This window comes from Pinus tabuliformis, chromosome 8 (assembly GCF_031772625.1).
Source record: "Pinus tabuliformis cultivar Carrire ecotype Pingquan chromosome 8, CPIR1, whole genome shotgun sequence".
Classification (NCBI taxonomy): Eukaryota; Viridiplantae; Streptophyta; class Pinopsida; order Pinales; family Pinaceae; genus Pinus; species Pinus tabuliformis.
The window spans coordinates 1,791,221,787-1,791,237,935 of record NC_142294.1 but is presented as its reverse complement, the minus strand read 5'-3'; the positions used below and the strand labels follow the sequence as shown (position 1 = coordinate 1,791,237,935).

Sequence of the window (16,149 nt, the reverse complement as noted above, 5' to 3'; positions counted from 1 at the left end):
GAACACCGGGTCTAAAGAAATAAGACTCATACTGACAGTTTCCTCCATGTGAATTCCCGCTATCACCCCTCACAAATTACTAGTGTTCTTAACACTCTTGCCATATGAGGCCTTAGAATTTCCGACATTTAACACAATGACCAAGAAAAGAACCATCTAATCAAGGCCTTCAAGAATATTTTCTACAAAGAAAAAGATATTAGAAAAGATTTCAAAAAATTAGAGAAAAGAAGGCTCCACCCACGTGAACCTCAACCTGTATGCAAAAGAAATCATCTTCCATACATCAAAAATATGACTGATAGAATTGTCATAATTTAAGAAAGAAATAATTTTCCATTGCTTTCAAACCAATGAAAACCCCCCATAAATAAATGAGGTCCGTCAAAGATTATATTGACCCACATCAACACTAAGGGATATATAGAATAACATGTTCTTGTGGCAAATGCTGCATTAGAGAGACTGGAAGATCCTTTATAATCAAGATGAAAGAGCACGTTGTTGATATTAAACATGAACATATATGATATTCCACCCTTGTAGAACACTTCAACAATACCAAACACCACATAAACCTTGAGAACACCGAAATCATTGCTAGAGAAAACCATTATTTAAAAAGACACTTTAGAGAAGCCTTCAAGATCATTAAAAACCCTAATAATCTAAACAAAGACAATGGCCTTGAAATCAACAACTGTTGGATTTCTCTCCTCCATAATTCTTAAGATGTTTAAAGTATTTAATCCTACCTTCCTTACCTTTTCCTTGTAATATCCTTACCCCATCCTCTCTCTTCTTTCCATCCCTCCCCTTCATAATTCTAAAATGACACTTTATTTAAATTACTAATTAAAATTATAATTAATTAGGTTAATTAAATTAATAAAATTATTAATAAATTATAATATTTGGGTTAAATTTAAATATAAACTAATATAAATTATTAATTATGATTTCTAGCATTACAACTATTTTAATTAAACTATTTTAATTTAATGGTAGTATTAAGGGCCATTAATAATTGATATATATATTATTTTACCTTGAATTATGACATCATTATAAAAATATGATCATTATAATATTATACTTTTACAATATTATACGATTATAATATTTTATCTTTTTACTAGTATTAATATATCTAGTCACTATATTATTAATATTATATTTAATAATCATATACCATATAAGATATAATTTTCAATATCCCGGATGCGGGTGTTCAATCAGCGTAAGGGTACGAAGGTGGCGCTTCACATGGGCAGGTGTCAGCCCATGCGCGCCACGAGGAACCGTGCAGATCAAGTGAGCTGGTCTCATGCAGGGTTATTAATGTGGTTCGTTAATTCATCCATCTAACTCTTGGTAAATTGTGCAATGGCGCTTCATAATGTCTGTGCTCCAGCGACCTCCTCGCATTCCTCTGCGGTTTCTTGGCATTCCTCGGCGGCCTCTTCGCATCCCTCTGCTACCACTTCGCACTCCTCTGCGGTCCTGTTGGTAGCTCAGGGGCATTCACTCTCTGTGCCCAAGTCCATCTCCGTCTCAGACTCGAGAGTGTTTCACAGGAATTTAGCTCCAGTTCAACGAGCTCACGTTCTGGTTAGTTGCTCCCCTCTGTGTATTTGTGCGCTGGTCAATACATTGTATACTGCAATGCCGAGAGAGCGTCCAAGAATGGGTAGCAGACGCAGAGGCTCCCGTGGACGCGCCACCTCAGAGAGGTCTGCCCCCATCTCTCCCTCCTCCTCAGTTGAGGTGGCACCTGAGCAAAATCGCCCTCAAGTTTCCAGAGCTGGAAGAGGCAGAGGTCATGGGCGTGGAAGGCTGGTTGAATGTGAGCATGCGGCGCATCCAACAGTCCGCTATCGTATCCCCTACACTCTTGCCAATTCCACTTTCTTAGTCTCTGTTACTATTGAAAATTGTGCAAATCTCAGCGGCCAGGCAGCAGCTCATCAGGCAATTCCGCCAGAACAAGGGACAGCACCTCCAATTGACACTCAACACCCGGTCATGGGAAGTTCCTCCTTGGCGACTCAAGCCGCCCCTGATGGTCCAAGCGAGCCTGCTCCGGGAGTCCCAACCGGCTCGGTGGTCCTTCGCTCAGACTCGGAAGACTCTTTGCAATTTGGGTGCAGGGTAGTGGAGGAACCCTACACTATGGATGACGACTGATCTTGGATGGCACTCTGCTCTCGGCAGCCTAAGAAGTAGGCGCATTACTCTGTTTTTGGAACTCGCAATTCTGCCTGTGTCAGGTCATAGTATGTGTCTATATGTCTCTGTGTCGACAGTTTGGATCTATGTCTATTTGTCCATGTTCAGCGCTGCCCAACAGTGCAATAGTTGTTTGTTTCAGCTTGTCTGTTTCACAAGACTTAGAGTCTTAGGAGAAGATGTAACAGATGGAAGTCCACCATTTTTGGAAGGTGTTCAGCTGTGCTAATTGTCAATCTCATGGCAAGATTTTCAAGGCTATGGCCTTGCTGTAACATTTTGAATCTTTTTGTATAATAATAGAAGTAGACAGATTGAGAAAAAAAAAAAAAAAAAGATATAATTTTCAATATATTAATATATTACTATACCCCCCTATAAATTATTAGAAATTAATTAGGTTATAATTAGGGTTTTTACTATTTATTGAGAAGACATTTTTTCCTTTCTCTTTTTAGCTTCTCATTTCTTTTATAAAGATGTTGTTCTTTCCACACTATTTTCTCAGGAATTTTTGTCCTAATGATAGATCCACTTATGGACCCGAAACATAGAAATTCTTAAAATTTGACTGTGGTAAATCTGAGCTTCCAAAGTGATCATTGTCATATATGTCTTAGAGGCATTGTTACACATCATTGTCATAGAGATATTGTCACAATTGTCACATCATTGTCATAAGGCACTGTCACAAGGCATTGTTATAATTGTCATAGGGCACTATCATAAGTCATTGTCATAACTTAGTAATTAGAGAAATTACTATTACCACTATCATCAAGAGTATTGTAGACATATTGTTATCATTGTCATCTGGATTAATGTTTTCATTGTCATATCAAGGTCATTGTTATGTCAAGGTCACTTCCATATCAACATTTAATCTCATGCCATATCAGAAGTCACTCTGCCATATATTATCACAGCCATATCACAACCATAGCAAAGGTCATTGTCATGCCTCCGCGTTACTGCCATGTAGATCAAGGTCACTATCATAGCCATACACCAAGGTCATTGTTATTAAAAAAAGGTCATTGTTATAGTCATTCATAAAGGTCACTGTCATAGAAGGTTATTTCCATATCAAAGGTTACTTTGTCGTATATTATAGTTATTACCACCATATTGTTATCACTACCATATATATTGTCCTTTATAATTATCGGATTGCTACCCTAACAAAAACAAAGGAAAACACATAGATAGATGTGTGCCACTGAGGTACAATTGTGAGCCATAGAGATGAAGCAAGCTAAAGAGATTAACAGTGTGAGCCCTAGGTATAACAATACAACTACAATGTGAGTCACAAAAATTTAATTTGATTCATAGGTTTATAATAAAACCATAGATATATAAACGAACAACAAAAATTAATGTAAGCCACTGATACAATGTGATCTAGCAAGCCACAAATATATAAATGAACCATATGTGATGCACATATATAGAGTGTGAGCCATAAACAAATAATGTGGACCTCATAGTAGAGACACTATAATTTATATGTGAACCTTAGACAAAGCAAGCCACGGATATAATATGTTCCACAGAAAATGGAATGTGAGCCTCATAAGGTAATGTGAATCACAAAAAATAATGCGACCCTCAGAGAAGTTTGATCCACAAAAGTATTAGACTCATGTGCCATATGAGGGAGGATTAATGCCAATTTATAGTTGTTGCCACCTATGAAAGATACAACCCTTGGGAAATCTGACATGAAATGTTGAGAGGTCGAATTGTAATCTTTTGGAGGGAATATTAAATTCAAATTTACTCATAAAAATATTAAATATATTTTCCACGTGCCTTAATAGTTGCCTGTCAATGTTTATTTGTGCCACATTAATAATAATTGAATTTTCCTTTAGTGTAGGATGGGATTCATTTGGGGTTAGTGTGTTCTCCTTGGGGCAGTTTGGTTTCTCATGGGAAATTCATCCCACAATTGCCCCAAATTTTAACACTCTCTCTCAGCTAGGGAGGAATTTCCATCTGCATCTTAAGTCTCATCTTGGATGTACACATCTAATTCATCATGTTTCATCTCGTCTCATTGAAGAAGAATAATCCATAACCGACAGTAGGGGAGATCAATTTACCTCAAGGATAAAGATCCTCTAAAACCTACTAGTCTCCAAGTCAAGCTTCATGACCTTCATCTCAGTTGCATCAACAAGACACCTATCTCATCACATCTCATCTCAACTTGTCTCCTTTGATCATGAATTGAACAATGATGTCTCGATCTAAAGAAGAAGAAGAATGATCCACTCAGGCAAGTCTCATACTTAAAAGTATGGGGAGATACCACTTGCCAAAAGTGACAATGATCAAGCATGCCCTACAGTGATAATAAGAGAGATACATACTTACCACAAAGGGTAAGGATCACACACACCTATTGTCTGTTAGCCTTCCCACCTTGATCCTTAAGAATTAAGTGGTAGAACACTTGCATCCCATCACTTGGAAGAGATACCACTTACCATAAATGGTAAGGATCACTCACACACCCAAGCCTCCTCACCCATTATTCATATGGGTGGCAATGCTAGCAAGCCTAGTTTCTGGGTATGGTGCATACTGGGCTATGCTCTGTCATGTCCAAAACTTGATAGTAAGGGAAGATACCTAACTTTCAATGAGTGACAAGGATCACAGACACCCTATAGTGAAAATAGGAGAGATATAGACTTACCACAAGGTGTAAGGATCACACACACCTATTTTTCAGAGTTCCCCCAACCCTAGAAGCTCTCTGATTCCATTCCCCTCCCTTGAGCTCAAAAGGGGGCGAAGAGCATATCTATGTGTTCTCTATCAGTCGTGACCATGATCCAGATTTATGCAAAACCAAAATGGAATATAATTCTAAATAAAAACGTAGAGCTACAATGAAAATTAAAGTTCAATTAATTAATAACAAATACTTAAAACTATTTACATGCATAATGGAAATAAACTAGCTCGAGAAGCTATCTCTAAGAAGATATGTGACAGCTACATGACTTCAAAATTGTGTTACAATGAATATATAAGGCATTTTTATTATTGAAAAATAAGGGAAAACCCTAAACATCCAAAAACCTAACCCTAAGAGCTAAAGCGCCAAAAGTTTGTGGGCCCTGTTGGGGTATGTTGGACCACCAAATTCCTAGGGTCGTAACTCTAGCATATGATCTTTGTTTGGCTATCATAATACCTTGTTTCGAAGGTATCTGCGAGGAGGAAAAAGTAGAACATTTAAAACAAACTTTGGCACTTTTTTGATCTCTTCATTTTCCCCCGAAAACGTCTTTTTGGACCTCAAAACAGCTCCGGAAGTTTAGGACTCGAAAAACTGCGAAAATAGTAAATGTGTTAGAAATTATGAAATTGAAAGGAAATAGTGTTGGGAGTCCAAGTGGAATAGGCGGGTGGCCACCAATATCAACCTGGATCAGTCCTCCCCCCTTAGGAAGAAATGGGCCCCATTGCTTTGAGTGTCTCCATGAGATGGGTAAATTTCTGCTAAACTTGGTCCCTAGTGAGCCACTTTCCTTGGTGCAGGATTTGGTCAACTTTGACAACCCAATACATTTGGATCCTATGTTGGTGATTGTTCTTAATATGTGTGTCCATGATCCAATCAGTTGTGTCCTATTCCATGTAGTCTGGGTTGAGCTCTATTGGTGTCAATTATTCAACAATGTTTGATGTGTCAAGCAAAGGAAGAAAGTATGGCCAAAGGTTGTCCACATTGAACATTGGGTGCAGACCAAGGAATGGGGGAATGATGAGATCAAAAACATTGTCTCGCACAACCTTGGTGGTGGTGTAAGGCCCATATTGGAGTGGTTAGAGCTTCCTATGGGCTCCGACAAGGTGTTTCTTCTACAAATGCAAGAAAAATTTGTCACCCGCTTGAAACTTATGTGGCACTTGATGTTGATCATGTCGTTGTTTGTACTTGGAATTGGATTTATCCAAGATTTCATGAACTTCCTGGTGGATGTATTGGATGTGTTCAATAAATTTGGTTGCTTGATCAACCATAGACTGTACATGTGTGGATTCTGCCTATGTAGTCGCTTGAGGCATGGTAACATCAATCAGACACAATGGTTGAAATCCAACCCACTTGAAAGGGGATGTGGCCCGTTAAGCTATGAAGATATATGTTATAGTTGGGTTGCACATAAATAAGGCTCTCATCCCATGTTCATGTATGTTTGGATTTTTACATGCGTAGTATGTGCACAATCATCTTGTTTATGACCTTTGTCTAGCCATCAGTCTAGGGATGGAATGCAGTCGACTTGGTGAGCTTGGCGTCCAATAATGACCAAAGGCTCGACCAGAATGTGGTCAAGAACCTGCTATCCCAATATGATATAATGCCCTATGGGATCCTGAAATGTACCCACACTCATTCAAAGAAGAGTTTGACAATGTCCTTTGTTGTGATACTCTTCTTGCATGCCACCAGTTTGACCATCTTATAAAATTTGTCCACAACTACAAATACACATTCATTACCATGACTGGTGGATGAGAGGCCAAATAGATAGTCCATGGAGATGGATTCCTAGGGATGGTTGGGAGTAGGTAGAGGAGTGTATAGGCCTCGATTCTTTATGGCTGGCTTGGTGATGGCACATGCAATGTAGGATCTGATATATTTTCCAGCGCCTTGTTGGAATTTTGGCCAGTAAAAAAACTTCTCCAATATTTCCATAGTTTTCTCCACACCAAAGTGTCCTGTGACTCAACTGTAATGCGTCTCCCAAATTAGCTTGGCACACTAGCTTGAAGGAACATAAAGGTGGCCCAGGTAGCATAGTAATGTGTCCTAGAGGTGGAAGTTTGGTACTTGTTTTCCATCCACTAACATCTAGTATGTGGTGGAAAGCGAGGAACGAGGGTCGAAAGGGCATAAGAACGCCGGAGGAAGAGTGTAGATACAAAGGAGAGAAGAGAAAGCCGCAAAGACCCATAAGATCCCAGGCGATTGCTGACAATTTGATCCTTGGGATGGAGGTGTCCATGATAGAAGCCATAGCTGTAGCAGATTGCACCCTGGTTGGCAGGGCCAGAGGTAAGAAACTCACATCGGATTTTTTACAAGAATGGGGTGAGAAATGCTTTGTATCAGATAACCCATTACAGTTTGAAGCATTAGTACTTGCTAAGGGATGGTTTAAGCTTCGATTCGAAGATAGAGAAGCGGAAGACTGGGTACTTCAGCGGAATTGGCACATAGGGAACATTCCAGTTCTGCTAAAGAGATGGACCCCTCTTTTTGATGCTATTAAGGAGCGAATGGACGAGTTTCCAGTCTGGGTGCGAGCTCCGGGATTACCTTCCTTCCTTTGGACAGAGGAAGTATTCAAAACTATTGGTAACAGATTGGGGGTTTATATGGAAGCAGATATGTCATTTTTGACTACAAAGAACAGGGCAATAGCTCGCATACTTGTAATGCTCAACCCGAGTGGAGGATTGGCGCAAAAAATCAACCTACAATTCGGTGACTATGTATACGAGCAGATACTAGATTATGAGTACCTGCCATTCAGATGCCATCAGTGCCATGAGTATGGGCACTTGGCAAAAGATTGCCCACAGTTGAGAAGAAGGCGACATTTTCGAAGGACTACAGCTAATAGAGATAATGCACAAGCAGAGGTTCAGAGGCCGTTGGAGCACGAAGGGCTGGAAACACAAGTAACAAGGAATATGGAGCCAGAGGAGAATGTAAAGGAGACAGCGGACGAAGGATATCAATCTCAGGAGGCTGCTGTGGTAAATGACATGAATCCGGAGGTAGCTGCGGAGGAGACCAATACAGAAGCGGATGCGGAGGAAGGGCTCGCTGAGGAAGAAAATGCAAATCCTGATCAAAACAACGAACTGGAAAAGGGTATGTCTTCCGGGACTTCTATTCCTTCTCTTATTCCTCCTGAACAAAAATCTATTAATGTAAATATTGCTTCTCTATCAAATCAAGAGCAAGTTAATTTTAATGATGATATTATGGACCATACAATGACATGTCCGAGTGTGGAAACCATAGTCGAAACTTTACCGTCATTGGATATAAATTGTGAAGATAAATGGCCTCCCCTTTCCCTTCCTGTAACCCGACCTCTTTGCCCTTATAACCTGAGATCATCGGGAGGGAACCTTGAGGATCGGGGGTCTGTAGGGGGTTTGGGACCAATACATTTACATAACAGTACCAAAAACAAACGAGGAAGGAAATCAGACATGTCAAAGGCAAAACTTAAAGCCAAATTGGATGTGGCAGATGGAAAACAACATTCGATCACAGGGGTTCTTAGAGCAGTTCTTCCCCCAGAGGGTGTTATTAAATGATCTTGACATCTTGGAATTGCAGAGGTTTGGCCAGTAAGCCGAAAAAACTGGCCTTGAAAGATTGGATAACTAATTCTAAACTAGATGTTATTTTTCTGCAAGAAACTCTGGGGAAGGCTTCTGAGATTGAACCGATGCTTAAAACCCTACTCCCAGGGTAGTTTTTCACTGCTATGGATGCCTCTGGCCATTCGGGGGGCATTGCAATTGGGTATAGAGAAGGGAGGGTTAAAGCCATCAACCGCTGGGGGATGAAAAATGTATTGGGCATAGAGATTATATCCCCAGACTTCTCTTTTCCCATCACCCTTGTAAATATCTATGGGCCTTGTCAATAAAGGGAATCTTTCTGGGAAGATTTGATGACAAAAACCATTATGAACTCACAGCTGATGATCATGGGAGGTGACTTAAATTTTTCTATGGGTAGGGCTGAAGCTTGGGGCCCTTCTGCGAGAGAAGACCCCCTTACTGATTTTTTCTTTAACCTCATCATGGAGAAGAATCTAATTGATCCCTCCCCAACTAAGCTGAAGCCTACATGGAGAAATCGCAGAGTAGGAGAAGGACGGATTGCCAAAAGGATAGACCGCTTTCTTTTAACGAAGTCTTTATCTTCTAAAGCTCCTCTGATCAGACAGTGGGTGGAGGAAATAGGGAATTCAGATCATTTCCCAATTTTCTTAGACATATCTATTCCTCCTCACAAACCACCGGCTCCTTTTAAATTCAATCCTGCTTGGCTTCAAGACCCCACATATGGCAACCTGTTTAGAGAAAATTGGGAACACCCTGATCCCAATGCTGGAGAGGATAAATGTTTTTTATTCATGGAGAATTTAAAAAGATTGAAGAAAGCTACAATTTCCTGGGCTAAAGACAGAAAATTAAAACAAAATGAGGAGTTGATCAGTATAAGGGAGGAGCTGAAGCAGTTGGAGAGTATGGACACAGATGGATACTCATCACAGGTTTCAAAGGACAGAATCTTTCAACTGGAAAAACAACAAAACAAAATTCTGTTGGATAGGGAGGAAGAGTGGAGGATTAAAAGTAGGGCAATTTGGCTAAAATCTGGAGATGAGAACACTAGGTTTTTCCATAATTTTGCAAAAGGAAGGAAATCTTCAAATACTATCTGGCACCTTAAAGATGAAGAAGGGAGAGAAGTCAGTTCCTTTCCAGAGCTTTCTGGTTTAGGAAAAAGACATTTTCAAAATATCTTTGCAGATCCGGGAGAGGCTACCATCGCAGAAGTTTTCAAAACTGTGCAATGTTTTCCTAGATTCATTGAGGAAGATGAAGCAGAAGACCTCTCAGTCCCGGTCACTAAGGAGGAGATTGAAACAGCTATGAAGCTTATGGGCAAAGACAAAAGCCCAGGCCCTGATGGCTGGACTATAGAATTGTTTCTCCATTTTTTTGAACAGATTGGAACAGAGATAACTGATGTAGTTGAAGAATCCAGATTGAAAGGAGTTGTCTACAGACCCTTTAACTCTACTTTTATCGCCCTAATTCCCAAGAAGGATGAGCCGGACAGTTTTGAGGACTTTAGACCTATCTCTTTATGTAATTGTATTTACAAGATTATTTCGAAGGTTATAGCACTCAGAATCGCACCAATCCTGTCAAGGAATATATCAATGGAACAATTTGGGTTCCTCGATGGCAGACAGATCCATGAAGCCATTGGGGTTGCTCAGGAGGTTATCCACAGTGTCAAAATGAAGAAAAAGAAGGGAGTTGTTCTTAAAATTGACCTTTCCAAAGCATATGATAGAATCAGCTGGCTATATCTAAGGATGCTACTAACACATGTGGGCTTCAGCTATCCTTTCGTCAGTTGGATCATGGGGTGCTTCACAAATGTTAGCTTTGCTGTTTTGGTCAACGGAGCAGCCTCCCCCTTCTTCAACAGCCAGAGAGGCCTCAGACAAGGGTGCCCATTGTCCCCCCTCCTGTTCCTCCTTGTGGCAGAAGGGCTCAGTAGACTGATTCACAAAGCCAGAAGAGAGGGAAAGGTAAAAGGTATCGAGGTTGCAATTAATCTCTTCATCACCCACCTTCTTTTTGTTGATGATATTTTGATTTTCACTAATGGTACTGGTAGTGAATTAAAGGAGTTAAAATGCATCTTTGATCTATTTCTAAAAGCAACAGGAATGCAGATAAATTCTGGGAAATCACAAGTTTGTATGGCAGATTTTGAAAGAAGGAGAAGAAATCAAATGGCTGAACTATTTCCTTTCACTAGTCAACCTCTGGAAGTTCCATTCAAATATCTGGGCTTTTGGTTAAAGCCTGATGCCTACAAAAAAGATGATTGGAACTGGCTCATAGCAAAGATAGAAACCCGAATATCTCACTGGAGCTTTAGATGGCTGTCCAGAGCTGGTAGATTGACCCTTATTAAATCAGTCCTATTAGCTATCCCAGTGTATTGGGCAGCCCTAACTTGGATCCCCAAAGGAGTTATGGAGAAAATTAGAAGAATTTGTTGCAGATTCCTATGGGCAGGCAACAAGGATTCATCGGGTTTACCATGGGTGGCTTGGGACAAAGTCGCCAGACCTAAAGAATGGGGAGGATGGGGGATAAAAAGACTCCCAGAGTTCAGCATCTCATTAGCAGCAAAATCAGGGTGGAGGCTAATAACCATGGAAAATTTGTGGACCAGGGTGGTGAAAAGGAAGTATATAGATCCAATGCCTTTGGAAGATTGGATCCGGAGTCAAAACAAGAAGGTAAAAAATCCTTCAGCAGTCTGGAAGGCCACGGTGGAAGCCTTTTCAGTGATAGAGCTAGGACTAGCTTGGAAAGTGGGAGATGGGAGACAGGTCAGGATTGGCAGGGATCCTTGGATAGGATGCAATGAAGATTATGCCCTATCCCCAGGACTTCTTCGACACCTTGATTCAAAAGGTATTTCATCACTAAATCAGGTGGAAAAAGTGGGTCAGTCCACGATCTGGGGACCGGCCTGGAAGGACGATGAAGAACTCGGGTTAAACATTAGATGGAAGAATGAATGGGCGAGCTTCATTAAAGAATTGCAAAGATCAAATATCAGGATTAAGGATGAACCTGATTGCTTGTTATGGGCACATAGCAATTCTGGGGAGTATTCTCCTAAAGATGGTTATTCTTTTCTAATGGGAAAGAAAGGCTGGGGAGTTCCGGATTGGTGGGCAAAAGATATATGGAAATTAAAATGCCCTGCTAAGTCTAGGCTCTTTCTTTGGTGCATACTAAAAAGGAAGGTTCCAACATGGGAAACTTTACAGAAAAGGTTTTTATTTGGGCCAGGGCGATGCCCCTTATGTAAATCTGATGAGGAAACCACCAATCACCTCTTCACCACCTGTGCTCTCTCAAGGAAGATCTGGGAGGAGGTCACTGCTCTTCTTAAGGTTAAAGCTCAGTGGGGGCAAGATCCTTTGGATGATGCTTGGAGGAAATGGTGGAAATCCTATCCGGAAGGGAATATGAGGAACCTGCCACTTCTTTTCTGTTGGGGAGTTTGGCTCGCTAGAAACAAGAGTCTGTTTCATGATAAGGATACACCTTCCTCTGTTACAGCTACTAATATCTCAGCCATTTATTCAACTTTGCCTCCTCCCGAGGACAAAAATTCCAAAGCAAAACAAAAACATATCAATATTCAGGAGGGTATTCCGTGTGGTTATTTTGATGGGGCTTCCCAAAATAATAGAGCTGGAGCAGGGCTGTATATCCACATCAATCCGAAACATTCTTTAAAAGCTTCTGTTGGTTTGGGTACTGGCACAAACAACTTTGCTGAACTTTCGGCCTTGAGATACCTCTTATGCTGGCTTCATTACAGAAACATCAACACCATACAGATTTTTGGAGACTCACAAAATGTCATAAATTGGGTCAATGGAAATGCAAATTGTCAAAACCAGATTTTGAAAACAATTGTTGAAGAAATTTCTTATCTGAAGACTTTATTTAACAGATTTTCAATTTTCCATATATACAGGGACAGGAATGAGGAGGCAGATCAGCTATCTAAGGCTGGTCTACAACAGGATCCAGGCAGCTGGGCGATAGAAGAGACCAGACAGGGGCAGTCTTTCCAAACAGACCAGCCCCCTTATGCACAGGCTCTTTGATCTCAGTATAGATCGACATTTTTGACAGCTTTTTTCTCAGATTTTGTATATCGGCTTTTGTCTTTGTATATATTTTTTCCTTTTCAGACTTCAGTACCGGCTTATAGCATATAGATATCAGACTATATGTTAACTTTTTGTATATATTTTCACTGGATGACAGACATTTACAGTTTTTGGTTTATTTGGGGTTGTTTATCCTTCTGAGAAGGTGACCCCAGGATTACTTATGTCATGTTCTTATACTGTTTTTACATCCTCCTGGGAGGAAGACTCCATCAGTTTTACATATATCAGCAGAATAGCTCCCTATGGGTTGAGCAGAATGTGTTCTTATGAAGCCACTTCATGGCTTTTGAACAATATGTACAAAAACATTTTACAGTATTAATAAAAAGTTGTGCTTTTTTCCTCGGAAAAAAAAATAAATGAGGTCCGTCAAAGATTATATTGACCCACATCAACACTAAGGGATATATAGAATAGCATGTTCTTGTGGCAAATGCTGCATTAGAGAGACTCGAAGATCCTTTATAATCAAGATGAAAGAGCACGTTGTTGATATTAAACATGAACATATATGATATTCCACCCTTGTAGAACACTTCAACAATACCAAACACCACATAAACCTTGAGAACACCAAAATCATTGCTAGAGAAAACCATTATTTAAAAATAAACTTTAGAGAAGCCTTCATGATCATTAAAAACCCTAATAATCTAAACATATACAATGGCCTTGAAATCAACAACTGTTGGATTTCTCTCCTCCATAATTCTTAAGAAGTTTAAAGTCTTTAATCCTACCTTCCTTACCTTCTCCTTGTAATATCCTTACCCCATCCTCTCTCTTCTTTCCGTCCCTCCCCTTCATAATTCTAAAATGAGGCTTACTTTAAATTATTAATAAAATTATAATTAATTAGGTTAATTAAATTAATAAAATTATTATTAAATTATAATATTTGGGTTAAATTTAAATATAAACTAATATAAATTATTAATTATGATTTCTAGCATTACAACTATTTTAATTAAACTATTTTAATTTAATGGTAGTATTAAGGGCCATTAATAATTGATATATATATTATTTTACCTTGAATTATGACATCATTATAAAAATATGATCATTATAATATTATACTTTTACAATATTATACGATTATAATATTTTATCTTTTTACTAGTATTAATATATCTAGTCACTATATTATTAATATTATATTTAATAATCATATACCATATAAGATATAATTTTCAATATCCCGGATGCGGGTGTTCAATCAGCGTAAGGGTACGAAGGTGGCGCTTCACATGGGCAGGTGTCAGCCCATGTGCGCCACGAGGAACCGTGCAGATCAAGTGAGCTGGTCTCACGCAGGGTTATTAATGTGGTTCGTTAATTCATCCATCTACCTCTTGGTAAATTGTGCAATGGCGCTTCATAATGTCTGTGCTCCAGCGACCTCCTCGCATTCCTCTGCGGTTTCTTGGCATTCCTCGGCGGCCTCTTCGCATCCCTCTGCTGCCACTTCGCACTCCTCTGCGGTCCTGTTGGTAGCTCAGGGGCATTCACTCTCTGTGCCCAAGTCCATCTCCGTCTTAGACTCGAGAGTGTTTCACAGGAATTTAGCTCCAGTTCAACGAGCTCACGTGCTGGTTAGTTGCTCCCCTCTGTGCATTTGTGTGCTGGTTAATACATTGTATACTGCAATGCCGAGAGAGCGTCCAAGAATGGGTAGAAGACGCAGAGGCTCCCGTGGGCGCGCCACCTCACAGAGGTCTGCCCCCATCTCTCCCTCCTCCTCAATCGAGTTGGCACCTGAGCAAAATCGCCCTCAAGTTTCCAGAGCTAGAAGAGGCAGAGATCATGGGCGTGGAAGGCTGGTTGAATGTGAGCATGCAGCACATCCAACAGTCTGCTATCGTATCCCCTACACTCTTGCCAATTCCACTTTCTTAGTCTCTGTTACTATTGAAAATTGTGCAAATCTCAGTGGCCAGGCAGCAGCTCATCAGGCAATTCCGCCAGAACAAGGGACAGCACCTCCAATTGACACTCAACGCCCGGTCACGGGAAGTTCCTCCTTGGCGACTCAAGCCGCCCCTGATGGTCCAAGCGAGCCTGCTCCGGTAGTCCCAACCGGCTCGGTGGTCCTTCGCTCAGACTCGGAAGACTCTTTGCAATTTGGGTGCAGGGTAGTGGAGGAACCCTACACTACGGATGATGACTGATCTTGGATGGCACTCTACTCTCGGCAGCCTAAGAAGTAGGTGCACTACTCTGTTTTTGGAACTCGCAATTCTGCCTGTGTCAGGTCATAGTATGTGTCTATATGTCTCTGTGTCGACAGTATGGATCTATGTCAATTTGTCCATGTTCAGCGCTACCCAACAGTGCAATAGTTGTTTGTTTCAGCTTGTGTGTTTCACAAGACTTAGAGTTTTAGGAGAAGATGTAACAGATGGAAGTCCACCATTTTTGGAAGGTGTTCAGCTGTGCTAATTGTCAATCTCATGGCAAGATTTTCAAGGCTATGGCCTTGCTGTAACATTTTGAATCTTTTTGTATAATAATAGAAGTAGACAGATTGAGAAAAAAAAAAAAAAAAGATATAATTTTCAATATATTAATATATTACTATATCCCCCTATAAATTATTAGAAATTAATTAGGTTATAATTAGGGTTTTTACTATTTATTGAGAAGACATTTTTTCCTTTCTCTTTTTAGCTTCTCATTTCTTTTATAAAGATGTTTTTCTTTCCACACTATTTTCTCAGGAATTTTTGTCCTAATGATAGATCCACTTATGGACCCGAAACATAGAAATTCTTAAAATTTGACTGTGGTAAATCTGAGCTTCCAAAGTGATCATTGTCATATATGTCCCAGAGGCATTGTTACACATCATTGTCATAGAGATATTGTCACAATTGTCAAATCATTGTCATAAGGCACTGTCACAAGGCATTGTTATAATTGTCATAGGGCACTATCATAAGTCATTGTCATAACTTAGTCATTAGAGAAATTACTATTACCACTATCATCAAGAGTATTGTAGACATATTGTTATCATTGTCACTTGGATTAATGTTTTCATTGTCATATCAAGGTCATTGTTACGTCAAGGTCACTTCCATATCAACATTTAATCTCATGCCATATCAGAAGTCACTCTGCCATATATTATCACAACCATAGCAAAGGTCATTGTCATGCCTCCGCGTTACTGCCATGTAGATCAAGGTCACTATCATAGCCATACACCAAGGTCATTGTTATTAAAAAAAGGTCATTGTTATAGTCATTCATAAAGGTCACTGTCATAGAAGGTTATTTCCATATCAAAGGTTACTTTGTCGTATATTATAGTTATTACCACCATATTGTTATCACTACCATA

General features: G+C 39.8%; 1 protein-coding gene across 1 annotated transcript; it reads left to right on the top strand.

Annotated features, from left to right (window-relative positions):
• The first annotated feature begins 8,972 nt into the window (after positions 1-8,972).
• Positions 8,973-12,734, top strand: LOC149243389 (uncharacterized). Its single transcript, XM_089371203.1, has 2 exons — positions 8,973-10,167; positions 10,498-12,734. The coding sequence occupies exons 1-2, from the start codon at positions 8,973-8,975 to the stop codon at positions 12,732-12,734; spliced, it is 3,432 nt and encodes a 1,143-aa protein (XP_089227329.1).
• Positions 12,735-16,149: the final 3,415 nt, after the last annotated feature.

What these genes read in the sequence shown, in the direction of transcription:
- LOC149243389 (XM_089371203.1), top strand. Translation starts at nt 8,973, where the DNA reads ATGAACTCACAGCTGATGATCATGGGAGGTGACTTAAATTTTTCTATG. An exon ending in CTTTAGACCTATCTCTTTAT is followed by an intron (nt 10,168 to 10,497) that starts GTAATTGTATTT and finishes TCAACGGAGCAG; the next exon opens with CCTCCCCCTTCTTCAACAGC.